This window comes from Hippocampus guttulatus, chromosome 17 (assembly GCF_054856545.1).
Source record: "Hippocampus guttulatus isolate MCC_2025c chromosome 17, RoL_Hgut_1.0, whole genome shotgun sequence".
NCBI lineage: Eukaryota > Metazoa > Chordata > Actinopteri > Syngnathiformes > Syngnathidae > Hippocampus > Hippocampus guttulatus.
The window spans coordinates 11,686,074-11,713,425 of record NC_141277.1 but is presented as its reverse complement, the minus strand read 5'-3'; the positions used below and the strand labels follow the sequence as shown (position 1 = coordinate 11,713,425).

Below are 27,352 nucleotides of genomic sequence, written 5' to 3'. Positions count from 1 at the left end.
ATAATTGTGCTCTTGGTACTCTCCCGCGTCTTGATATCTTCACACCGGCTCCAGATTACCCTCTTGCGCTTTTATTTTGACAGGCTTAACTTCCGGTGTGTCCCTAACATCGTCGGTTTTGTCACATTGTGGTCGCATGCTCGTAGCTTAGAAACAAAAGTGTTATCACGTTAACATTTTCTCGGGTTTGTTTCGTGACTTGAAGGCATTTTCACCAGGGTGGGTCTACTTTCATGTTGTATTGTCCTTTTCATTTGTCCGCTTTAGTCACGCTGCCACCACCTACCTGCAATTGAAGTCATCTCAAGGCGGTGGCCGTGCAGGAGAGCGGAGCTGAGATAAAGGAGATTTTTTTTGAATATCTATATTTTGGCCTCCTGTACAGCTGCAACACCGTCTGCAAGGCATGTCGACCACCGGGGAAGTGGCAGCAAGCGGATTTTTTAAGAACATGGGCTCCGACAGCCCCGCCAGACCGAGGCAGCAGTTCTGTGGCATGTTCTGCCCAGTGGAAGGCTCCTTAGACAGCAAGACTTTGGACTTCGATGCGCTGTCTGCGTGCAGAGGAAAGCGAGACAGTCGAGTCATCGACCGGCAGAGCGACATTTCCCAGCCCAAGAAGGTGGAGATCAGGGAGAGCACTGGCAAGGAGGCTTTGCAGAATCTGGATGATGGAAAGGTAATATATATTTTTTAATCCCAATAAAGTTTTCCCTCAATCCCGCTCTGCACTGAATATGTTCTAAACCCACTCATGCATCATAAGCATAGACGATTATATTGAACATCTCTTGTGTTCACTGGCCACCAGACAACTCACTGACTCAATCTCCCAGCAAGCCTAAATTGTGACGCAACCGCATGCAGAGCTACTTGAGGGCGTGGCCGAGGACATTCGTGTTTGATTAGCTAGCATTACAGTGCATTTATGTAAAACAACAGTCCACACATGCTTTCAACGTATGTTATTTCAGACTTAATTTCTCTGAGGTGCGTGGGGTGAGGGTGTATGAGGATGTGGCACATTAGCAGGAAAAGCAATCAACTTTTTTTTTAATGCTGCTCCTGCTAATTCGTTTTGTAGCACCAATGATGTTGATGCATCCCTTATGTTGTTTTTAAGCACTCAGGATGCCGTTAAAAGCTTTTAGACGTGGTGTTGAGCTTGGGTTTCATGTTGCATATTGATTGGAAGCCTTTGGGACACACAAGCTAGTTATGACTGGATCTCAACCATTGACATGATGATCAGTTCATTTATCGACACTCACTCTAATACAGAGTTGAAGCCGGATAAATGTCCTTTCTAAAATGTCCTTTCACCAGTGGATCAGAGACGTCATGCTGAAAATGTGCACACGTCTGCTACAAGCTAAGTTTTGAAAGCAAACACGTCAAGTATTTAATGGAGTTCTTGCATTGGCTCCCTCAGATCCAGATAAAAGAAAATGACTATGTATAGAATCAGAATACAGCACTTGAGCATGTTTTTTGTCATCTTTTGAGAAGGAGCTGCACATACATACGCGGTGTGTGAATGTGCGTGTGTGTTCTCTCTCTCTCTCTCTCTGTGAGGCTACATTCAAAACTTGCTAGCAGTTTTACTGCAAACTCCCCCATTAATTTAAGGCCATGGATAGAGAGTATCTTGCCTCTGCATCCCTTGCCATTGTTGTTTTCACTTCCGGTTTACGTTCTTCCATGTTATGTGCCAATATCTCAGTCAGTTGAAGTATCAATTGCTGTTTTCTTTACTTCTCTCTATTTCCCTTTTTTATATATTGTGTTGTCATTTGCAGAGGTTGCATGATAATGCGCTCAATTTGGCGAAAGTAGAAAGTGCAGATATCTGTTTGTAAGTATATAATACAACAAAATAAATGTGGGGATAAAAAAATAAATACTCAAGCAAAACATTGGAAAAAAATACAGACACAAAGTATTTGTACATCGTTATCTCTCACCACTGTCTAATCCTAGGAGAGCAATTACTGCATACCTGTCAACTCATACGGTTTAGCCATAGTTCATAGGGATTTTGTGGTGAATCTTACGTGTATGGCCGTATCGCACAAATCGTACGGATTCTGAAAATTTCGGGGGTTTTTTTCACCAACTCCAAATGATTTGGAGTTTGTGAAAAAAGCAACGCAGGAATACAACTCTGAACACAGTAATGCCACTAAGTAGAATGATGGATGATTAGACATTAACCAGACATTGTATTATGGAGATCTACAATAAATATCATTGAACATTTTGTGGGTTTTTTTCTGCCGTTATTTTGACATATAAATTGCTTTGGTATGTTATAAGGAGTTTTTGCTCTTTATAAGGATTTTTTTGGTAGTTTATACAGGTTGGCGCTCCGAAAAGTTGACAGGTATGGGTAGGAGACAAGTAAAGACCGATGTGCTTACGCTGTCTAAAAATGTTGGTAGCGGACAGCATGAAGCCAAATAATTTAAGGCGTCACTTAAAGACATTACACCCCAATCACGCTGATAAGCCGCTTGAGTTACTGTTACTGTAACGGCATTCTGTCAATGGAACAGGGCGAGGCTTTGCGCATGCGCAGCGGAGTTCCTTTTTTTTTTTTTTTTTTTTTTTTTTTTTACGGGGACCGGGCTCGCCTCGGCCCCTCCCCTCTTGTCTGGCTGGAAAAGGCTCGGTGCATCGGCGGAGACCGGGAGGCTGCCAAGGACTCCATCCTGACTTTCACTCTCGCATATTTCTTGCCGTCTGTCACATTTTTTTGGGGGTGGGGTCACCTGGGGAGCTTCCTGAAGAACGACCGTGCTCCTGCTTTTCTCACATCACATCCTCTGAGTCTTTCCCTGCCCTTCATTCGGTCGACGCACGTAGCGGTCCCCGGCGAAAGCAAGGCGCTGAAGATGTCTGGCTACCAGGGCAAGAAGAACATCCCTCGCATCACAGTGAGTTGCCGTGGCGGTGTGGTTGGGCCCGCGGGTGTGGGAACAGGATGTCATTGGGAGCGCTTTGGTCTCACCCTCCCCTCTAAAAGCAGCGATCTGAGCCGCCTGCTCGCCCTTCGTCGTCGTCTTAATGATTTTTCGATACAGCGGATTGTCGCTACTTTTACGGTATTTTGAGGGAAGACGTGTGAAGCGTCAATTTGGCACGCTTAAAACGGAGCTTTGCAGCACTAAATGTTGCTATAATGCAGGTTTAGGTGCACTATGCGATTCTGAGTCAGCTTTACGCCGGTGCTCTTTGTTATAAACGCAATTCCTGCTGCATGCAAGGTTGGTGTGAATCGCTGTTGATGCCCCCTTTTTTGTTTGAGATTTCAAGAACGACAAGGGCATTTAAGGGTAAATTGATCCTGTCACATTGGGGGTGATTCTTAGTTTTTCTGCCCTCAAATCGTTTTGGAGCTCACAAGGATGTACATTAGTGACGAGGGAGGAGGAAGGGAGGGGGCAGTGGCTCCTTTTTCCTTCCATGTTTCTGCTGTCTTCTCAACTGAGTGAGAAGAGGATGAACAGGAGGAGCCAACCAGTAAAAAGGAATAAAGGAAGTGCACGAGCAATAGAGATGGAGCCGCAGGGTCTTCTTCTATTCTCAGTGCACCCATGCATATTGCAGAGGCATGCACTCTGTGTTTAATACTTTATACAGTTACATGACCCATCATTGTGCATTTTATTTGTAAAGAGCATTTGTGGTGGCTTACATTTGATGTTTACTGTTCCCAGTGCTGTGACCAGTGGGTGTAACTTTATGTCCACTTACAGGATTAAAAAAAATGAAATGTATCAAAGTACATGCATTAGACTTCCAATTTATTACAGTGCGGATTCGATTCATCTTTCATAGACATACTATTGATGACTTGATGGGTAGATTTGATGATGTCATCCTTGGTTGATTTAAGGTGTTTGCAAGCAGCCAGTTGGTGGTGCGTGGAGAGATCCGAGGATTAGTTGGTGTCGAAGTCCTTATGGTAATTAGGTCAAACATAAATGGATAGAAGGGCTATTTCTGAATTGGGCATGTCAGAAAAAGAGACCAGAGGCATTTTTCTTTCAAATTTAAAGAGATGGGACAAAGATAACCTCATCAGTGTGTGTGTGTGTGTGTGTGTGTGTATATATATATATATATATATATATATATATATTGTTTTGTTTTGGTCACAGTTCTGTCAGTATGGTTCATAAAACGAGGTGAGTAGGGTAAAATTGACCATCATGTTTGTTTGTTTTTTAAATTCCATAAAGCTTGTTGAGGGAAACTCATGTAAACAAGGCACAGGACAAATATATGACGGATGCAATTTAATTTTCAAAAATCCTCCTTAAATTAGGTTATATACGCAAATGACATGAGCAGGCAGTTATCATCTGTCTAATGCGACTAACCCCCCTCACCCCCCCCCCCCCCCCCCCCGACCAGAGACAGCTTGCTTTGTCTCCCAGCAAAGTGATAATACAATATCAGAGAGAGAGAGAGAGAGAGAGAGAGAGAGAGCAAAAATGTCTCCTTTCTTGTCTTTACAATACAACAAATATTATATGAGGGTTGTATAGAATCAATTGTAGAAATTTTTCAAACCATGCTGCATTTCTGTGAAAAGTCTATTCAACCAAATGAAGACCGGCTAGAAAATGAATGGATTAAATGTGAATCAAGGGATCATGCCTCATTCCCAAAGTCTCTCTGTGTCGCACGTCCTCACAAATTGTTGTTTCTGTCAGTGCAGTCTCCAGTGATATTGTTCTTTTCACAGAACAGTAACTGCTGTGTCCTGTACAGACTCAGCTGTGCAGCTGGTACAGTACTTAGATGCTAACCGCATTTCTCATCAATTAAACATGAACGTAGGCAGGCTCACCACCTGGAATCGGAGTTGGATGCATCACCACGAATCAATGTCTGTGATTTCTCCTTCGATGAGGAAGATCACCGGAGACTGAGAAGATTTACAGTTGAAGTGAGAAAAACTGCAATTGACAAAAGAAATCTACCTACACCCATGCACACAGTTAAACTGCACTCAGCACTCGACCTGTGCTCGGCACAAAAAATAGGGTGCTTTTAGCACGGTATTGATTCAGTTTTCTTCCAGGAACATGACAATCTTGTGCTCAGAATTGTGTGTTTCAGGCATTGTGGTTATTATGCCTTCCTGAGATTTAATGCTTGAAAAAAATACCACAGGAGTAAGCTTAAGTTGATGTATAAATTGAAAATGTCAATCATGAATCTGAAATGTTTTTTGCAACAGCAATTTGACTTTTTTTGCACCCCATCAAATGAAAAGCACAAAAAGTGAAGACCAAATCAATTTCTTTAAAGGAGATTAAAAGAAAAAAGACATTATAATAAGAATGACCTGGATTTAATGCTCTGGAGCTACAATGTTTTACATCTGAGCTCATATTAGGCAGTGTACACCTGCAGTACTGCACTTGTCCCATAGTGAGCCGGCACTTACTTTTCCAAGGGAACCCCCCCCCAAATTCATGTTATCTCACAGCACACAGCAGCCTGGGGCGCTGTCTGTTTACACATTACGCAGCATGCTGCTCTCCCTCCAAATACAGCCACCCATCATCCACTGGCTTAGTCGCCACCCCTCGAGCGTAATTAGAAGTTTCCCCAAAGTCAAGCCCCAGACAAAGGTGCACAGAAATGGAACATTTTCCGTTACTTCGCGTTTGAACAAGGCACACCATTGTGTTTCAAAGTCAGGAACACGACCGCAGTGACTCTGGTTGCTCTGAGTCCTTTACTGAGGAGGTCAACAAGGAGTCTTTATTTTCTGTGTGTGTAGTTTTAAGAAGTGGATTGAAGAGATTTTAAATGATTTCAAATAAAAGGAATTACTGATCGAAAAAACAATGAATAGCTAGAAAGTTCATTTAAAGTGTTTTCAACAATATGCAGGAGGACAGCCTTCCATGACCTAGTGGTTAGCACAGGGGTGGGCAAACTTTTTGGCTCGGGGGCCGCATTGACTTTTAAAATTTGACAGAAGGGCCAGGTCAGCACGAGCTATGGTACATTTAAAAAAAAAAACTGCATTTGTTGACAGTCCATATCAAACATCAACAGAACAAAAGCATGAAAGTACGGTATTAATATACTTTTTTTAAATGACAAAAGTGTTGTTGATGACCTATTTTAGCCTGTGCATCGCTGCAGATGGGTTGTGATCAGACCAGTAGAAGTAGAGCGATACAGAGGTACTAGGTGGTCGAAAAGATTGCCCCCCCCCCCCGTGTTCTGCAACTTCAAGTCAATGCGCCACCTGGCGGTGAAATGCCTGTCATTACAAGTCCAATTGAAATGAATGCAATCATTCACATCGAACCTTAATTGTGGACCAACCTTCGGCGGGCCGGATTAAAAAGACCAACGGGCCGGATTCAGCCCGCGGGCCGTAGTTTGCCCACCATTGGGTTAGCACATCTGCCTCACGGTTCTGAGGTTCTGCGTTCAAATTTTGGCTGCAGCTTCCTTGTGTGCTGTTTGTGTGTAGGTTTTCTCTAAGTTGTCCTTTGGTGTTAATGTGAGTGTTGGTCTGAGTGGTTTGTCTTCTTGTGCCTTCTAAATGACGAGTGCATCAAAGTTGATTTTGCATATTTGCTGCCCCTTTCAAATAAGGCCTTTTAACTAGACTGATAATGACATCATCATCTTCAACCCCAGTTCAAGAAATAATGAGTGAATGCTGAGGTGCTACCAGTTATAATGTGCAAAAGAGCAAAGTTGCAAAACTAAAGGTGGGCTCACTATTTGGCAAGAAGTCTTATTCATTACATATCATAGTGAACTAGTTATGTTTCAGCAAATGATTTACAAACCAATACGTATACCATTCATGTAGATATCCTTATTGTAAAACGATACAGGATATTTTCCGATCCACTTACACTTCCCGGGTCGCTGATGGTGTAGTGGTACACTTGCCCGACTTGTGTGTGGGCAGTGTGGGATCGGTTCCCACTCTGTGACGGTGTGAATGTGGGTGTGTGTGGTTGTTTGTCTCTATGTGTGCCCTGTGACTGACAGGCGACCAGTTCAGAGGTTATTCCACCTTTCACCCGAAGTCAGCTGGGATAGGCTGCAGCAATCCGCACGACCCTCTTTAGGATAAGCGGTGTTGCAAATGGATGAATGGATGGACTTACATTTCCTTTGTCCTGATTTCAAGTTCAAGTTCAAGTCAACTTTATTGTCAAATGTGCTCGATGTGCGACATACAGCACAGATTAAACTTCTTTCCTCTCAACCACAGGAGAGAGAGGAGCCGCTGTGGGTGCCCGCACCGCCATCAACAGAACAGTTAACACAGAATGACAAAATAATACAACACAACACAAAGACACAGACAGTCGTGCAATCTTAACCACTTTTTCTGCATACACTTTGTTGTTTGAAGCAGTTATAGATGAAAGAGCAGAGAATCAACGTGTCCATTCACCAGCGGATCAAAGACCTCATGCTGAAAATGTGCAAACGTCTGCTACAAGCTAAGTTTGAAAGCAAACAATAAGCTGTAGCATCCATTGACGAAAAAGAGATTTGCTCACATCTCCTGTCCATTGTAAATCCGCTTCAATTCCAACCGGCGACCCTCAGTTCCACATACGCATCTGCACTCTGTGCTGATGCTCCTTTATTCTCATCATCGGCTCCACAAGCCATCCAACCATCCAGCCACAGATTGGATGGCTCGTGGAACAAATTGATTTGGATATTTTATTATGAATCATTTATATACAATACAATACATCTTTTTTTATGTAGCGCTTTCACAACAGCTGTAACAAAGCGCTTTACAGGACATCCATCCATCCATCCATCCATTTTCCGATCCGCTTATCCTCACAAGGGTCACGGGCGGTGCTGGAGCCTATCCTAGCTGTCTATGGGGAGTAGGCGGGGGACACCCTGAATCGGTTGCCAGCCATTCGCAGGGCACACAGAGACGAGCAATCATCCACGCTCACACTCATACCTAGGGACAATTTCGAGTGTTCAATCAGCCTGCCATGCATGTTTTTGGAATGTGGGAGGAAACCGGAGTACCCAGAGAAAACCCACGCAGGCCCGGGGAGAACTTGCAAACTCCACACAGGGAGGTCGGAGCCGGAATTGAACCCGGTACCTCTGCGCTATGAGGTCGACGCGCTAACCACTGGACCACCGGGGGTTCCCGCTTTACAGGACAGTTAACATAAAATAACAAAATAACAGAACACATAAAACATTGACAGTCAGACAATCGTAACAACTATTCCTGCATACGGGTTGTTGTATGAAGCATGAAATATAGCCAGGATTTGTTTTTACAGCCTATGTGTGGCTAGACATTTTCAATGAGGTGGACTAAGTCAAAATAACGGCATATTAAATCATCGTGCTCACTGTCATATCTGGCAGCCTTCTCTGCCTGACTTCATTTGTGTTACTAGGATATTCTCCATTTGGATGAAAACAAAGTGTTGCTGGTTAATGACCAATGCTAACAGTAGTTTTCCTAGCAACAAAGAAGCTTTTGGACTGCATATTGAATGTTCAGTGACTAAATTTTACTAGTATTGGCCATCAGTGTTGTTTGTCATTTTGGGAGACCCGTACTTTTCATTCTTTGTGTGGTGCAGTATGGCAGACTCGCTACCTGCTTAACACAAAAAGAAAAGTTGCCGTACACTGTACAAGTTGTGCTCTCTTGCATAAAAATTACCATTCAAGGACGGCACAAAACAGCTGAACAAAAACCAACGTTAAGTGCAATAACGCATTTTGAGCATTTTTTTTCACACGTCAACTTGTTCAAAATTTTAATATTAGTGAGTTACTATGTTTGTCCAGCAGATTACTCCAACCAACAAACCAACCATTTTCTAATCCGCTTATCCTCACAATGGTCGGGGGCATGCTGGGGCCCATCCCAGCTGTCTTCGGGCAGTAGGCGGGGGACAAGCTGAACATGCCAGCCAATAGTTTGCAAAGTTGCTATTGAGCTTGGTCTGCATCCTATCAAAGGTTCTCATGATATGAAGATCGCTCTCATGCCTGGCACAGATTCAGTCCAATCACACACAACCACTTTGCAGCCCCTGTGGGCTGACAACAAATGGATGATTATACAATTTTTCAGCAGCTGTAATTCCAAACTTACAAGCTTCTGGTCTGAGGAATGTGTGAAAATGCGAGCGTTGACTTGTGAAGCAAATTGTCATTTGGTCATGTTATTCGTGCTGGGGGACACAAGCAGGTCAACAGTGAGCTACAAATCCCTCCTCTGTTCAGTAGAACATAATCTAATTTTACTGAGCTCAAGTCAATAGTGATTCTGTTTAATCGTAGAACCTACGGATCTTTTTCTTTTTGTTCCCGTCTAATCAAGATAGAGATTTACTGTATGACAAACATTTGAGTTGTTGTTCCTTGTACCTGTTGGAGCTTAGTGCTGTCCATGCTATAAAGTATAATAGACCGTCACAATTCGCGTAGGATTATAAGTACCTATGCAACAATGTTCATAATTGCTTATATAATAAATTAAATATGCCATAAGATATGTTCCGGAAACACTTTAAGAGCATTTAAACAAATTTTACATTACCCTTAAAGCTGTAGCCTCTCTGTGACTTTCACTCACGACCCAGGCTAAACTTAGCTCCCCTCTCAGTACCACTTCAACATATACTCCTTTCCTATTAGCCACAGCTTTAAAATTGGTTCTTAGTTTCCCACAGATTTCTCTTGTTTTCGTTCTGAATGTGGAGATTTGACCGCTCTTCAGTCAGTGTAGGGACGGATCTGTTCTAGCAGGATACATGGCCGCTAGCCACTCCAAAAATCTTTGAAAAATTCTTCACTCTTAACCTTAGCACCTTTATCTGAAAGCGAAAACGTAGCTGTTTTTCAAAATAAATATAACATTGCTTGTTTTAGTGTAGCGGGGTTGATAAATGAAAGTTGAAGAATTTCAAAATTGTATCCTTCGATGTTTCTGTATGTAGCCCTTGAAGGAAACATTTTGGATGCCCCTACTCTAAAGGTTGAGCTTAAAATTGTACACAGCACCCCGAAATAAAACCTTGTGTTTCATAATTTGTGCTGTGAGGATTTCAGATCACGCACAGGATTAAACGAGCAGTGCTTCTGAGCTGTATTATTGAAGCTGTAGTATCCGCAGTTGGGTAGCAAGACGGTGTCATTCCCAGCTCCAAGTTATATCAGTGCCTGACTGCTTCTCAAGTCTGCGATTGGACGCTTCGCAGGTCTGCAGTGGATCAGCGAAGGGCGGGGCCACAACCGGCTGCTCGGGAACGGGACTGGTTGGATTGAGGTTAACAACAGTGGTTCAGAGAGAGCCTTCTTTGTTAGCGTACGATGCTTGCTTCATTGTGACCGGAGCTGCCACTCCCTTCTCGTCCCCTGTGCCAGAACGGTGGGAGGGAGGGAAGAGTGGGAGGCAATGCAAAGGGAAGAGCACCCCCTCGCCCTCACAGCGAGACAAGTTGCCCTACCCCGGCTGTGTAATAATGATTGATTTCACACTTGGCCCTGTGATTGATCCCCTCGCATGTGTGTTTCTGCAAAGGTCTGAATCCTTAAAAAGGACTCAGGGGGTGTGTCTGGGGGGGGGGGGCCTCTATCCTCATTCTCTCACTGGTGAATTCTCACCCCAATTTTTTTTCTTTGTCTCTCTTTGGCATGCAGAACAAGAGCTTTGTTTGTCTGCCTTAATTTGCCAAAATCATCATTGGGTGAAATGGGTTTTACATCCTTAATTGAATAGCAGACCCAACACTTTTAATGGACGCATTGTACTCATACAGCAATTCGACTTTCTCCTTCCATTTGGACTCATGAGAACACTTTTTCTGCACAATTTCTATCCTTTTTTTTTTTATAGGCTTTTGTAATTCCACCGCCCTCCATAGACACATTAATGTGTGTTCACGGTGTTTTATTGGGGGAATGAAATCGGCTTCATTTCAAGTTTTTGGGGAGTGTCAATCCACTTCTTTATGTCACATTTTCCGTTTACACACTAAATCTCTTGCCAAGCCAAGCCAAAGCCAATGCTACGCTTCGTAACTTCACCTTGGTCGCCTCCATTTGGCAGACCGCTGAGAGTATCTTGAGATCTGCAGCATCTGTTTCTTGTAGAATATCTAACTGAAGCAAATGTAACCCAAGACATGGGATTAAAAAAAAAAAAAATCTTAGCTGTGTGATCTTGACCATTATCTTTCAGAGTGACCGTCTCCTGATCAAAGGAGCGAAGATCGTCAACGATGACCAGTCCTTCTGCGCCGACATTTACATGGAGGATGGCGTTATCAAGTGAGTCACTCATTGGCACCGTTCAAATTAGACAACATGCATCACGATAAACTTTAAAGTATCGTCCATCCATCCATCCATTTTCCGAACCGCTTGATCCTCACGAGGCTCGCGGGGGGCGCTGGAGCCTATCCCAGCTGTCTTCGGGCAGTAGGCGGGGGACACCCTGAATCGGTTGCCAGCCAATCGCAGGGCACACAGAGACAAACAACCATCCACGCTCACATTCACACCTAGGGACAATTTTAGAGAGTTCAATCAGCCTGCCATGCATGTTTTTGGAATGTGGGAGGAAACCGGAGTACCCGGAGAAAACCCACGCAGGCCCGGAGAGAACATGCAAACTCCACACAGGGAGGCCGGAGCTGGAAATGAACCCGGTACCTCTGCACTGTGAAGTCGACGTGCTATTTAAAGTATCGTAGGAAGTACACAAGTAGTATAGGAAGTATACAAGGAGAATATATGTAGTTGTCATAATGGTAAGAAAAGTACTGCAGCGGCAATAGAAGCACTGTATGAATACATAGGTGTTAAAGTATAAAAAAAAATAAACAATTGAAAAAAGGTCATTAAAAATTAGTTTAATACTTGAGAAATCTAATAGATTTATCTAATTGCTAAAATGTAATATTTTTACTACATCCTAAAATGCTATGTACCGGTACTTTAGTACTGTACAGTCTCAAAGGTAGTTTTCATATCTCATTCCCTTAATCAGATTTACTAAGATTTTAGGATTGTTTGTCTGTGTGTGTTTTTTTTAATGTCAATAATGAATAGAACCCATTTGTCCATTTCTATTCTTGTGTTCTTTCAGTTTGTTGGTGAGCTGGAGCCTATTCCAGCTGGTTTTGGTTGCCAGCAGATTGTAGATAATAGTTCGAATTTGAGACTTTTTCATTATTGTTTTATTTCTGGGGGAAATCTTGGCTAATATTATTCAATATTCTTTAATGTTTACAAACATTTCAAAAATACAAAGTTAATGAGCTCTGTTTTCTCCCCCATCAATCGCCCCCCACCCCAAACAAGGTTATAATTAAATTTACTGAAGGAACACAGCAAGAAAAGTATATCACACTTATCTCTTGTTATTATTGGTAACACTAACATCAAAATTCTTGCTTAAAAGAATTGACCATTGTTTCAGTGAGCCCAAATAAAGACTGAAAACACATGACGAATTTGAGGCTGGAAACTTTCCAATCAAAATCTGTCATCACCCTTTATGGCATTTGTTCAGACAAATAGGTGAAAATCTCATCGTGCCCGGCGGGGTGAAAACCATCGACGCCCATGGGCGCATGTTGATGCCAGGAGGGATTGACGTGCACACACGCTTCCAGATGCCCGATCGAGGCATGACATCTGCTGACGATTTCTACCAGGGCACCAGAGCGGCACTGGCGGGAGGCACCACGATGATCAGTGAGTTATCTCCCGTCTTTATGTTTCAATGCCATTGAGAAGGCTGCCGTCAGGGAATATGATGCTCAGCCGTGCACTGGACTAGATTTTTCATTTGCAAAATAGCTGCAATCCAAATATTGTGAATAGATTTTGTTGTCATTCCTCGTCTCCTTTACATCATGCATGATGATTTTCCCTGACACTTCATGATCAAACTGCAACTTTCCGCTGCCAGGTTATGATCTCAGTCTTGATGTGAGACCAAAAGTAACACACTGCAGATGAAAGCGGATGAGTTGCTTTGTTTTTGTGTGTATCCAGTCGACCACGTGGTCCCCGAGCCAGGCGTCAGTCTCATCTCGGCCTTCGAGCAGTGGCGCGAATGGGCCGACAGCAAGTCGTGCTGCGACTACTCGCTGCATATGGACATCACTGAGTGGCACAGAGGCATGCAGGAAGAGATGGAAGCCCTTGTGAAGGATCACGGTATGTCGAAAAAAACTCCGCCGCGGCAATGGGCTGCTCACAAGACGGCTAATTTCAAACCACACTTTTTTTGTTTGGAAAATATCCTTGTGGTTGATTCAGAAAGAACCTCTAAAACTCAATAGTGGCCCCTTGAGGCTGGTTTGGGCCACTAGTAACCCACGATGGCACAATTCAGGCAACGCTTGTAATGCGTTTTTGCTGCAGGGGTTTGTGGAGCTGATCTTTTTTTTTTTTATTTTTTTTTTGCTTCTGCACGATTTTTAGCCTGTCTTATTAAAACTGTAATATGTTTTTTAGTTGCTGCATACTTAAATCGTTTTGTCTCTCCCCACTTTCTCAGGTATCAACTCATTCCTGGTCTATCTGGCTTATAAGGATCTTTTCCAGCTAACTGACACTCAGGTGTGTCCATTGTATTATTTCTGAGGGTGTACCTCCTTTTTCTTTAGCGGAGTAGGCTTTGTACAATCTCATTAGATCAAAGACAAGAGATTTCCCCTTTATTTTTCTTTTACAAAAATAATAATAATCAGTTTTATTTTGAAAGATTCAAAGTGACTTTTCTAAACACAAAGTTGTGTCAAATGAATAGCTCTCAACCATGTTCATTCAAACCGAGCATGATTCTTTTTGGAACGGCACAGTTTATTGTTTCGGTGTGCTTAATGTTGTGACCAGTGTGGGTAAATGCAATTCCTTGTCGTGCCTGCAGGTGTATGAAGTATTCAGTGTAATCCGTGATCTTGGAGCCATTGCTCAGGTGCATGCTGAAAACGGAGACATTGTTGCTGAGGTATGCCCCACAACCAGGGTGAACGTGAACAACGTGCTCTTCTCTTTCTTCATCCCTCTATCACGCCAGGACTCAAACTTCTTCAATGTTAATCACTGACAACCGATGACGAATATTCATAAAGGGCATCCGCGTGTTTAGTCTGTACGTTTAATCCTACCATGTGAAATTTATGCAGTTGCCTGAGCATGCTGTTGTATGTACATTCTTCAGGAACAGCGCCGGATCCTGGAGCAGGGCATCAATGGTCCTGAGGGACACGTCTTGAGCCGTCCCGAGGAGGTAAAATACATTTTTTTATTAAAAAAATAAATAAATAAATCTGTCTTTCAGGAAATGTTGGATCAGTTCATGCAGCCTTGGTAGTATCACTTGTTTGGAAAGTTCTTCAACATCCTTTCCATGGTCAGTATTGTGTGTTTCAAGAGTTTGGTGCTGTGAGGCTGAGCAGATCGATTACAGCGCATCCTTTGTGATGAATGCAATGGAAACAAGAGAGATGAAACAACTCCCAAAACACGCTGCCTCATTGCATAAAAACTTCAATCTCCAAATCCCTCTTCTTCTTATCATCTTCCCAGTTTCACGGAATCACTTCTCACTTCCCAGCTGGAAAAGAAGAGCAGGGCTCTCAATCGCCACGAATAAAGATGTTATCTGTTTTACATCTAAAGGAACACAGGCAACTGAGATGCGTCTTGAATAGGACATACTGTGTTTGTCATCATTTCTTTTGCTTTTGGCATCCAGCTTGTGTTGCGCAATACTTCTGTATTCCGAAGACTGTTAATAAAAATATCACCTGCAATTTCATCCATCCATCCATCCATTTTCCGAACCGCTTGATCCTCACTCGGGTCGCGGGGGGTGCTGGAGCCTATCCCAGCCGCCTCCGGGCAGTAGGCGGGGGACACCCTGAATCAGTTGCCAGCCAATCGCAGGGCACACAGAGACGAACAACCATCCACGCCCACACTCACACCTAGGGACAATTTAGAGCGTCCAATCAGCCTGCTATGCATGTTTTTGGAATGTGGGAGGAAACCGGAGCACCCGGAGAAAACCCACGCAGGCCCGGGGAGAACATGCAAACTCCACACAGGGAGGCCGGAGCTGGAATCGAACCCGGTACCTCCACACTGTGAAGCCGACGTGCTAACCACTGGACTACCGGGCCGCCCCCTGCAATTTCAGACTGTTATAATTTTCGTATTCCTCCCACATTCCAAAAACACGCATGGCAGGCTGATTGAACACTCTAAATTGTCCCTAGGTGTGAGTGTGGGCGTGGACGGTTGTTCGTGTCTGTGTGTGGCCTGCGTTTGGCTGGCTATCGATTCAGGGTGTCCCCCGCCTACTGCCCGAAGACTCCTGGGATAGGCTCCAGCGACCCTAGTGAGGATGGAGCGGTTCGGAAGATGAATGAATGAATACAATTTTCATAAAAGTTTGGCTGAGATTGGCCATTCTCTCTGCTGTCCCTGGTATATTTGTATCTAATGTCACGAGGAGCAAAGCTTGATAGGAGGATATTGGCCGCACTGAGGCATTTTTAATCTGACATTCATCATCCATTTGTCACATTGCAAGGTGGCGGTGGACCCCAAAAAGCAGGCAAGGGGGAGGAGCAAGGTGAACTTGACGAGTTGTATTAAAACACAGAAAATATATCGAGAACAAACAAAGTCATGAAAACAAAAAGAGTCCAAAGTAACAAACCAAAACCATGGCTGTGGCAAAAAACTAACAAGAACAAAAACATGACAGCAACAAGCAAAAAGCAACAAAGAAACATGACAGTAGCCAAGAGCAAACAATGACCCGACACTGAGTGTTCGGGCGGGAGTCGTTTTATACAACTCATAATTACATAACGACCAACAGGTGTGCAGCTGCAGGGGGAGCCTTGCAGTGCCACCTGTTGGTCCCAAACCAAATCATGACACCATTCTTGTTTGATCGCATGCATTATGATTTGGGTTTTTTTCTAGGTGGAGGCGGAGGCTGTAAATCGCTCGGTGACTGTGGCCAATCAGACCAACTGCCCTCTGTATGTCACCAAGGTAATGAGCAAGAGTGCCGCTGACGTCATCGCTCAAGCCAGGAAGAAGGGTGAGACTCCAAAACAGCCCCCCATCGGTCTTTTTTTGTTTCTTATTGCAGCAAAATTACTCTCAATACATCTCAAAACATACAATAATCCAACTTTCAAAGGGATATCTATTTTTTTAATAAAGAAATTAAAATGACTCTACAAGCAGATGACAGTTATGTTATGTTATTTATTTATTTAATTTTACGAGATAACATCAATGACATTACAGACTATAACGTCACAAAGTTACCTCTTATGCTTTCCAATTTTCATCAGCCCTATTGGCATGGAAATTGTGTTTCTCCGACAACTTCTCTCCTCAGAGATCTATTATATGGAACAACTCATTACAAGGAACAAGTCTTTATATTTCCAAAATTGGGCTGATAAAGGTATTATTTTTGATAAAGTATCTGTTTAACTCAAAAGGGGAAATTAATTATCGTTTTCTCCACACTATAATTCACTTCGTAGTACTGTATAAGGTGCATTTTCAATGAATGGCCTATTTTAAAACTGTTTTCATATATAGGGTGCACCACATTATAAAGCGCATAGAATAGAAGTTACAATAGTTGCTGGGGTTGGGGTTATGCATCCACTAGATGGAGCTACGCTAAAGTGAATACAATATAATACAATAAAGCTATAGAGTTTTCACAACGGCTGGAACAAAATGCTTTACAGAACATTTAAAATATTACGTCCAAGAAATCTGAATATTGATCCATATATAAGCCATTGACAAAGATCGATGGCTTATTCCTTCCAATTTTTTTTTTTGTAACAAAGTAAGAGAATTACGTATATCTAAAGATGTAAGGCCAATTTTATTTTAAAAAATTACTCCATTTTTCAAGGCTTTTTTGATTGATATTGATTGTTACGTTGAGTCTCTCAAATTTGTAGATAAGGTCAAACAAAAAAGATAGTGTGTTTCCGGTAACATGAAATTTCAGCATAGGGTCGGTAGGTCGGACAAAGTTTTTTTTTTTTAATCTTTTTTTTTTTCCATCAAAAATTTAAACAAAATAACCATAAAACATAAAACAAGAAGACATTGAACCCGCCGCTCCGCGGCCGGCGCCGCCGCCACCTATTTGGTTTTCTCCCCGCTCCGGACTCGGGCGGCCGCGGCGCGCCGCCGCCTCCGCCCTCCTCCGCCCTTAGTGTTTACTCGGCCCGTGGTGTTCATCAAATAGTTCGCTGATTTTTTTCGATACATGCGACTAACACAGAAAACGCGGTTTAAACTGTCGTCGCAGATCGCGGCCGCCGCCATGTTTCAATGTTGTTGACAGACGACAGGGCAAACGACGCACGCGCTCAACTTGAATATCGCGAGAGTTTGCACCGATGTAAACCCTCTACACAAAAATGTAGAGGGTTGTTTGAAAAAAATGCAGACCGTGAAGTTTTTTTTCGACGTAGAAATTCTCTGTCGGTCGGGTTACCGGAAACACGCTACTTTTTTTTTCCACGCCTAAAGAAAAAAGTAGAAAGATTTTTTACATATACTCAAAGTTGTTTATTTGAAGTCTCTTGACAATTTGTATACATATTTACTTCAATGTTAAATTGGTATGCAATCATTATTTTGTTTATTTAAAGTCTGTCAATATATTTTTTTCCATATACGGTATGTAACTGTGGAATTGAACTGGAATATCAGATTTTATGTATATGTTGTTTTGTCTTCATTCATGTCATTTTGACAAAGAACTGTTATTGGAATGAAGAAAAAAAAGAATATTCTCTCCCCAAAGACTCCAAAATAACGCGTTACTACAAAGAGAGCCAGTCAGTCAATGCCTTTGGCATAGAAAGCTCAATTTTTTCCATCTCGGTCTATATCAATCAAAGGCGATTATCGTCAACCAACACATAGACTTAAAGTGAAGCTTCTGCACACTTTGGAACTTTTTGATTGATATGAAACTGTCTTGGGCAGGCACCGTTGTCTATGGAGAGCCGATCACCGCGAGCCTGGGAACAGACGGCTCACACTACTGGAGCAAAAATTGGGCCAAGGCAGCAGCTTACGTCACCTCCCCACCGCTGAGCCCCGACCCGACCACACCAGACTATCTCAACTCCTTACTCTCTTGGTAACGTCATAATCAAAACATTCCAAGGGGGACATATCCGGATGAGGCTTGCTATTTTCCACTTCCTATTCTTGCAGTGGTGACCTGCAGGTGACAGGAAGTGCACATTGTCCTTTCAACACTGCCCAACGCGCCGTGGGCAAAGATGACTTCAGCTTGATTCCGGAAGGTGTCAACGGCACAGAGGAGAGGATGTCGATTATCTGGGACAAGTGTGTGGTATGTGTTGTTGCATGTGACGTCGCTTCACACACTGCAAATTCATGAGAGCGGTAGATCAAATCACATTTAACCTTTTCAGGGACAGCGGTTACTACAGTGGACTGCTTATCATGTTATCGGGTTACAGGGTGCATGAAAGGGTTTATAAGGGCCACAGGGCCTATTTTTACTGACCTTAGAGGAATGGGTTGAATTTCCACGGAACATGCAATAAATCACAAATGACAGTGGTACCTCTACTTCCGAACGTCTCTTCAAGTTACCAAACGCCTCAACAGGAAAACATTGCCTCTTATTACGAAAGAAATTTCAAGATACGAAAGGTATAAATACAGTGTGGTATGCTTCTCGCAGCTCCCAGTTTCCTAAATGCAATATACTTGTAGCTGCTCTGCCATTGGCTATTACCTGGTATTTTCCTGGCATCCCATTGGCTGAGAGGGACTTCTACCGTATGTGTCTTTGTGTGTAGATAGATAGATAGGTGTTGATGCAGCGTGCTCGTCATTTGACCAGGGGGTGTTCCGATAGTTTTATGTAAATGTGTACCACCCAGAAAAAGTGTTCACCAGTCGGGTGATCGCTCACTATGCTGATGTTCGCCTTGGACATTTTCAAAGGATTGTTAAAAGCAGACAAAAGCAAACGTCCTGAGATCAGGCAAAAACCACTTCTGAGAGAGGACATGAACGAAAGAGGGCAAAAAACGCTGAGGATGCAGTTAAAAGTTAAATGACCATCATTTTTATCCTTTACTCTATTCATTGTTTTTTTTTTTTTACATTATGCACAACTCTCATTTATTATGGGATAATCTAATTCTAACATGTATTTGTTCCATATTTTGATGCATTTGTATGCTTTATAAAACATTTGTCTGAATTTTGGGGCGTCTTGGAACGGATTAGGGCATTTACATGGAAAACGCATCCCTACTTTTTCTCATTAAGAAATTCCTTCTAGAACCAATTAATGTCGTAAGTAGATGTACCACTGTATTTACATTTCATTTCTTGTACCGTTTGCTGAGCGTTTATGTTGCCGGTTTAAATGTTAAGCATGTCAGCCCCTTTACAGTAAATGCACAAGCTAATGATATCAAATATACTGTAAGCTTCCATATAAATACAACAGACAACAGTTTTTCTAATGTAACAATGGCTAACTACCACTTTGGGATTATTTACATTTTGAGTTTGGATTCATTTCAGGTGACTGGCAAGATGGATGAAAACCAGTTTGTGGCGGTGACCAGCACCAATGCGGCCAAGATCTTTAACCTGTACCCCCGCAAAGGTCGTATTTCTGTGGGCTCTGATGCAGATCTGGTGCTGTGGGACCCCGATGTCACGAAAATAATCTCCGCCAAGAGCCACAACTCGGTATGCTACTCAATCACCATTTCACGGTTCCAAGTCAAGTCAACATTATTGTCAAATGTGCTACATGTGCAACATACAGCACGGAGGAAATGACATTCCTCGGGAGAGAGAGGAGCCGCTGCGGGTGCCCGCGCCGCCACCAAATTCCGTGGGCTGCTTATCGAGTTAATCAACCCCGTTTTCCCTGCTCTTGTGTCTTCCTGAGCTGTGTCATTTGATGATTTATTTTTTCCAAGATGGCGCCCGAGTAATAATAATAATAATAATAGATTTTATTTATAAGCGCCTTTCAAGACACCCAAGGACACTTTACAATAACAAAAAACACAAAATAATACGGGTTGAGCAGCGGCAGCCAAAACGCGCCAGCGTTCACTCAACCCAAAAGTCAAAGGATATCTTAATCAAAGATTTAACACTATTTAAGAATGGTACAAAACAGCTAGGTTTTATTCTCTGCATTAGGCAGCCTTCAGCAAGTGCTCTTCAAGAGCCTTGCTTTTTTGTTCTTTTTTGGCATTTTTGTCTTTTGTTTTGTCACATGTTGTTTGTTGTTTCATCGCGTGGACCCGATATGGACTGTTTTCAGCGCTTTTTGGCCACGACATTGGTCAAAGGAGAAGTATCTGTGCTTGGTGGTTGCGCCTTCTCGGCAGCACGCCTGTACCAGCGCAGATGTTGATTTGGAGGAATGTCGCCGCCATTGACCGTCGGTGCCGGACAGACCTGGGGCGCTTGTGTTTTTTGCGCCTGTAATGGGCAGCATTTTTCACAACCCCGTTTTGCTCAGTGGCTATGTCGGCGCTGTCGGACAGTCGGCGTCGGTGCGGCTGGATGGATGGCTGCTGAAGTTGAGGATGAGGAGAGAGGAGCGTTGATGCGTATTTGGAACTGAGAGTCGCCGCTTGGAATTGAAATGGATTTCCATGGGACAGGAGAAGTGAACCAATCTCTTTTTTCGTCAATGGATGCTACAGCTTCTTGTTGACTTTGAAACTTAGCTTGTAGCCGACGTGTGCACATTTTGAGCATGACGTCTCTGATCCACTGGTTAAAGGACACTTTGATTCTCTCCTCTTTCATCTGAAACTGCTTCAAACAACAAAGCGTGCGACGGAAAAGTGGTTAGGACTGCACGACTGTCCGTGTTTTATGTTATGCGTTGTGTTTATTATTTTACTTTATGTTAACTGTTTTGTGAAGCGCTTTGTTACAGCTGTCGCTGTTGTGAAAGCGCTATATAAATCTGCATGTATTGTATTGTATTGTATTTAACCCAGGGGTGTCAAACTTATTTTAGTCGCGGGCCGATTTGGAGTTACGTCTTCTTTTGGTGGGCCGTTATGACAGTGAAACCACAAAATTATTACTTGTACACAACAAATTAATAGATTACTAGTTTTGAAATCAGTAAAGTCAATTATAATAGTTTGTTCAATTACTGTTCAAGTGAGTGTAAACTGGCTAACAAAATAATTTCAAATCTCAACGTTACACATGACAATATGACTTTTCGGGACAGATTTTAGTAAGTTGACACACATGATTTGCTTTCGCGGGCCACATAAAATGACCTGGCGGGCCGGATGTAGCCCCCGTGCCTTGAGTTTGACACCTGTGATTTAACCTGTCACATTTTGACGTCATGTAATCATGTTGTCATTGTGTATGTTGTGTTGTTGGTGAAGCTACCAGTTTGAGTCAGTTTCTTTTCTACCTTTACTCTCGGTCATAAATGGAGCATTAGTGTAGCAGTCATGACATATCTTGTAGTGTGCAATTCATTTTTTTTTCTTATTTTTCGTCTTGTTTTTTTGCAAAATAAATGTTGGGTATCATACAGGGGGCTTAATCAAAACAAACATTTGTCACATTGTTGTGACATTTAGCAGTACCAAGGGGCTGGTTAAAAAAAGAAATAGAATCATTGATGTACAGCACATTTCATACACAACATAAGTGAATGTACTTCACATATAGTGTATTTAAAAATACAACATTTAAAAGTCTCAATCTCAAAAGAAACTGAGATTTAATGAAAAGTCAAGAAGTAAAAAAATAATGGATTTTCTTACTCTGAACTCACTAATTCATCACTAAATCCTTTGCTCTTGTAGTTTTCCAAAATGATTCCTTTTTTTTTTTAAAGCTTTAAAAGGCCACCCTACTACTGGGAACACCTTTTTGAGTTTGGAAGTGTATTCATTTTTCCTCAGTCTATCTCTCTACTGACCTCCGCATGGAATGCAAATTTCGGAATGCTTGAAGAAATGCCCTCCAGCAGTGAAACACTGTGGTGCTTTAATGTTTGCAGCTTTTCAGGGATCATAAACGGATCGAGAGCTGTTTTCTAAAATATAGCTGCCGCAAAGGTAGCAATGCTCAGTTTTGATTGACACTGCTGATCTTTACAGTTTAGTTAAAAAATAATTCTAATCATGAACAGTTCAAAGTTTTTGGAGTTACATCCAGGTTACACAGGGTCATTATGTAGTTATCTTTGGACTCCCCCAAAGGCTTTCTTCTGTGTATTTATTAGCAGGAAAGGGAAAAAAATGATTATACTAAGGTCAATAGTGGAGTCGTGACAGTCCATTTACAAAACAGACTGAGCATAAAACCTTCCCACGATGCATTTGATCACCATTTAGTTCACGTGATTAATGAAGCCAGAAGAGTTAGTATGCCGCCTTTGCAGACGTTTTCATGCTGCGAAAGGGGATTTTATAACGGCCTCGCTTGAGCAGGGTGTGGACCTCCCGCAGCAACAGCAGGAGGCTGACGTCATCCGTAAAATCTCCCCCAAAAGAACTAGAACACTGGAATGGTTTTGATTGTTAGCAGGCAGATCCGTGTGTGAGTGTGCGTCTGCGCGTGTCTGCACTGTACTCGGATCGGGTTGTTTTTTGGTGGTTTGTTTTGAATTCCGTCTGGTCGGAAAAATGATGAAGTGATGTTCGCCGTACGGCTCGCTCATTCGCTATGCGCGTGTGCTATAACAAGTCTCGTGTAATGTACGAGTGATCTCATTTCAAAATCCACCAAATGAATGACCTCAGCCTTCAGAAGCTTTTCAGCAGACACAAACACAATATATGTTTGACTATCCGTAATTGACCCTGGTTGTTCTTCCCTGAGGCTTGTGTGCATCATCGGTTGTTTTCAAACTTGTTGCTATGACAAGTCGAACCGAGACCAATTTGGGGTCAATGTGGGTTAAATCCATCCATCCATCCATTTTCCGAACCGCTTGATCCTCACTAGGGTCGCAGGGGGTGCTGGAGCCTATCCCAGCCGCCTCCGGGCAGTAGGCGGGGGACACCCTGAATGGAGCCTATCCCCGCCGTCTCCGGGCAGTAGGCGGGGGACACCCTGAATCAGTTGCCAGCCAATCGCAGGGCACACAGAGACGAACAACCATCCACGCCCACACTCACACCTAGGGACAATTTAGAGCGTCCAATCAGCCTGCCATGCATGTTTTTGGAATGTGGGAGGAAACCGGAGCACCCGGAGAAAACCCACGCAGGCCCGGGGAGAACATGCAAACTCCACACAGGGAGGCCAGAGCTGGAATCGAACCCGGTACCTCTGCACTGTGAAGTCGACGTGCTAACCATGGACTTAAATCCAATAAGCTCTTTTCATACCGTTCTAATTTTACTCAGTTGCTTGATACTCCAAATGGGACATCGCCAGCTTCCTGGGTAGGATTTTCAGGGGGCGGCCCGGTAGTCCAGTGGTTAGCACGTCGGCTTCACAGTGCAGAGGTACCGGGTTCAATTCCAGCTCCGGCCTCCCTGTGTGGAGTTTGCATGTTCTCCCCGGGCCTGCGTGGGTTTTCTCCGGGTGCTCCGGTTTCCTCCCACATTCCAAAAACATGCATGTCAGGCTGATTGGACGCTCTAAATTGTCCCTAGGTGTGAGTGTGGGCGTGAATGGTTGTTCGTCTCTGTGTGCCCTGCGATTGGCTGGCAACTGATTCAGGGTGTCCCCGCCTACTGCCCGAAGACGGCTGGGATAGGCTCCAGCACCCCCCGCGACCCTAGTGAGGATCAAGCGGTTCGGAAAATGGATGGATGGATGGACGGTCGACAGGGAGTTCACAGGAGCAAACAAAGCAGGTCACGTTGACCAGATGAAATCAATGTGTTTCTTCTTTGACGTTATTATGGTGTAATATACTGGTATTTGCGTGATGAGTCAGTGCAGCTCTAATGAAGCATGCGGGAGCTGTTAGATGACACATCAAACACAACATGGGAACAACAACACACAGGAAGTCAAGCTTGTAATGTGTTCCTTTTAAATTGTCATGAAGGATTTTGCTCCGTGGAGTTTTACGTTTGACGTCCTTATAATTGGGCCTATTTTAAAAGTGAACCCCAGTTAAGAAACATTTTTTTTGTACTGCGTGTGTAATACGTTTGAAATTCTTTTCATCATATTTTTACTCAGCACTTTACTTTGGAGTCACACAGCACTTTACTTTGGAGTCAGCCAATCCTCCATTAAGTGTCTCCAGTTGGTCCAAAATGCTGCTGCTGCTGCCCAACTTTGAAAACTCATTGTTATTCTTTGGCTTTTGAATCCGCATGAGACTTAATTTTTAGTTTTACTCTTTTTGTGCTTTCTACTGCCTTTGTTGTTAATTTAGTGTTTTATTGTTTGTCGTTCTATGAATTATTTTTGTTCCATTTTCAGCACCTTTTATAAAGCAGTGGTTGTTTTAATCGATGTTCAAACAGATTTCATTCAGCATCACTGTTCCATCTCAAATTGTTTCGGATTCTGAAACGTTTTTTTTCCCCCATCCGTCCATTTTGTGGGGTAGCTGGCATGTCCAGAATATACAAATGACAAGTCACACTTACATTCACACCTCTATTTTTTTCCCGCTTGTTCTTGTTTGATGGCCTCCTCTTGCAGAATGTGGAGTATAACATCTTTGAAGGAACCGAGGTGCGTGGATGGCCACTGGTGGTGATCAGCCAGGGAAAGATCGTCTTGGAGGAAGGAAACCTCCACACCACAGAAGGTTCCGGACGCTACGTGGCCCGCAAACCTTTTCCGGACTACGTCTACAAAAGGATAAAAGCTCGCAGCAGGGTACAAAACAGTTTCGATGTCTAGTTTCTTCCTTTTTTTTTTTTTTTTTTTTGTTTTGATTTTTAATTGTCTGAACAATTTTTTCCACACTGCAGCTGGCCGAGTTGAGGGGTGTACCCAGGGGACTGTACGACGGTCCGGTTTGCGAGGTGTCGGTCACCCCTAAAGCCATGACGCCCGCTTCATCGGCCAAGACGTCGCCTGCTAAGCAGCCCAACCAGCAACCAGTCAGGAACCTGCATCAATCTGGCTTCAGCCTCTCTGGTTAGTGGACACTCATCTGATGGATCATCTCTTAGATTGGAATTAGCTCGACTCAAGACACAACACCAAAATTACGATAACCGATTAATGGACCAATTCATTTTGAGATAAAATTGATCAAAATAATTTCGTTTTTAATCTTAACGCTGACAACAATAAAGTTTTAAATTGCAGGCAGAACATTTGACTTTTTTTTTTGCAGACTAATATTGTGCTTTAGTGATTGTTTAACTTGACAGCAGGGAGGAAAATCAGCAAAAATCAAATGATTATTTTCTCGCTTTTTGTGTGTGTTTGTGGGGGGGGGGGTGACGTTTGAATGTCATTATCTTTGTCTTGTGTGTTAATGTGTTAATGGTTAACAAAAAAAACCTGCAAAAATTGGCCCATTTGTTTGGTTTTTGGGTAAATTTTTGTCCATTTTCAAGAGCTAAAATCGTCCGATTCAATCAGTTTTTCAACTAATCGTTTGGGCCCTAATATTGAGGACACTATTTTTAATCGGATGGGATATTCCCACTAAATCTTCTTCACTGTCGTTTCAGTGAGACTGTTGTGTTGAGCCATCACGCCTCCAAACTTGTTTGTCGCAAAATTATTTGTCATTTTTGCAACAAAGTATGGTTCTTTTCTTAGTTTTTTCCCCCATTCTCCAAAAAATTGTACAGATACTTTGTGGCAAACGGTTTCGCAATAAGAGGGCCTGCTACAATTTGATCAGACCAAATGGTTGCGACAAGTCGCTGTTGTTGTGAAGCGTCGCTGCTAAACCTGCAACTCTACTGTAGTGTTGGCCAAGTTATCTTTCACAGCTCATCATTTCCGTAAATTTCGCTTTTTGATGAAAAAACGTCAGTCCCCCCCGCTTCACTGATGTCAACTTGACCGCCCTGCACGATTGTTGTGATTGTATCGTACCACATTTGTTCTTAATGATTCAGAATAATGACAATTAAATGTTTACCGCCGAACGCGGCAAGTTCACTTGCGCACAGAAATTATGATCGATCCAATCAAGGCACAGGCCTAACATTTCAGTGTGTTTATCTGGTGATTCTAAATGGATTCTCAAAATAAAACGATTTTAGGAATAAAACCTCTGCATCATTTTATGATGAACACTTAGGCCTACTATGTTACTGTAGTTTATTTTTAGTGGGTTTGGTGGTACATGGCACTGTACCGTAAGTACCTTTTGAGGCGGGACTTGGTTTCAAATGTTTGACAACCACTGTGCTAATCAAATGGTGGCAACACTGGTTCCCTGTAAAATGTCAAACGGGATTTTTTTTTGTCCACGCAGGCGCTCAGGTCGATGACAACATTCCTCGCCGCAACACCCAGCGCATTGTGGCGCCCCCGGGTGGGAAGGCTAACATCACCAGCCTCGGTTAGAACGTTCCATCCATTGCGCAGAGGGGGGGGGAGGGTAAAGGATCTGAGGAAGGACGGCCGATAGGTGCCGAGGGTTCCACGCCGGGAACTTCTCACGATGACCCATTTGGCATTTCGCCATCCGTGATCTGTAACTCTGCCACCGCCTGCTTTTTACCCCCACATTCTCACTCCCCTTCCTCCTTAAACCAGATCCTCGAGGACGCGGTTCAAAACAAACAAACAAACAACACAAAAAAAAGGTCTGCCTCACATGACGGAACAAAAAAATAAAAACAATTGTTCACTTTTTATTTTGTTTAATACTGTTTGTTCTTTTTCCAGTTCACTTGCCATTGGGTGGGCTGATTTAACGCAGATTGGGTACGTTACTGCAAAAGATCAAATGTACTGTATTTTCGAAATTGGGAGCAGCATGTGTGCTTCATCACCACCCAACATTTAATCAATAATCCACCCGTAGGGCTTTTAAAAGAAGAAAAAACAAGTAACCCATGGTACATCATTCACACACTCTTATGATTTTTATCTTTGCTGAAGTACATACAGTTGGTCTAAACTTGCTTGTCAGCTGCAAAGGCCCGACGGCTGTTGTAAATGTAGCTTTATGTCTCATCTCGCCATTCCAAGTGGGATGAAAGCGAATTAAGGGAACCATTTAACCAAGGAGGGCCAGAGAAATGCCTTATTGTTGCGCCACATCATCTAATTCACACAGCAGCCGTCAACTTTTCAAACTTTTAAA

At 42.9% G+C, this 27,352-nt stretch overlaps 1 protein-coding gene across 2 annotated transcripts; it reads left to right on the top strand.

The window, feature by feature from the left end:
• Positions 1-150: 150 nt before the first annotated feature.
• Positions 151-26,898, top strand: LOC147192118 (dihydropyrimidinase-related protein 2). 2 transcript variants are annotated; one of them, XM_086134537.1, is made up of 14 exons: positions 151-679; positions 11,249-11,337; positions 12,584-12,768; positions 13,072-13,236; positions 13,580-13,641; positions 13,952-14,032; positions 14,246-14,314; positions 16,024-16,144; positions 18,079-18,235; positions 18,313-18,454; positions 19,669-19,839; positions 24,769-24,948; positions 25,044-25,212; positions 26,516-26,898. In XM_086134537.1, the coding sequence occupies exons 1-14, from the start codon at positions 407-409 to the stop codon at positions 26,605-26,607; spliced, it is 1,956 nt and encodes a 651-aa protein (XP_085990663.1). In that variant the 5' UTR covers positions 151-406; the 3' UTR covers positions 26,608-26,898. The 2 variants fall into 2 exon arrangements, with proteins under 2 accessions (XP_085990663.1, XP_085990662.1); XM_086134536.1 differs by lacking the exon at positions 151-679 and adding an exon at positions 2,637-2,936.
• The last annotated feature ends 454 nt before the right edge of the window (positions 26,899-27,352 follow it).

What these genes read in the sequence shown, in the direction of transcription:
- LOC147192118 (XM_086134537.1), top strand. Translation starts at nt 407, where the DNA reads ATGTCGACCACCGGGGAAGTGGCAGCAAGCGGATTTTTTAAGAACATG. An exon ending in CTCAACTCCTTACTCTCTTG is followed by an intron (nt 18,236 to 18,312) that starts GTAACGTCATAA and finishes CTATTCTTGCAG; the next exon opens with TGGTGACCTGCAGGTGACAG. An exon ending in TTATCTGGGACAAGTGTGTG is followed by an intron (nt 18,455 to 19,668) that starts GTATGTGTTGTT and finishes GATTCATTTCAG; the next exon opens with GTGACTGGCAAGATGGATGA.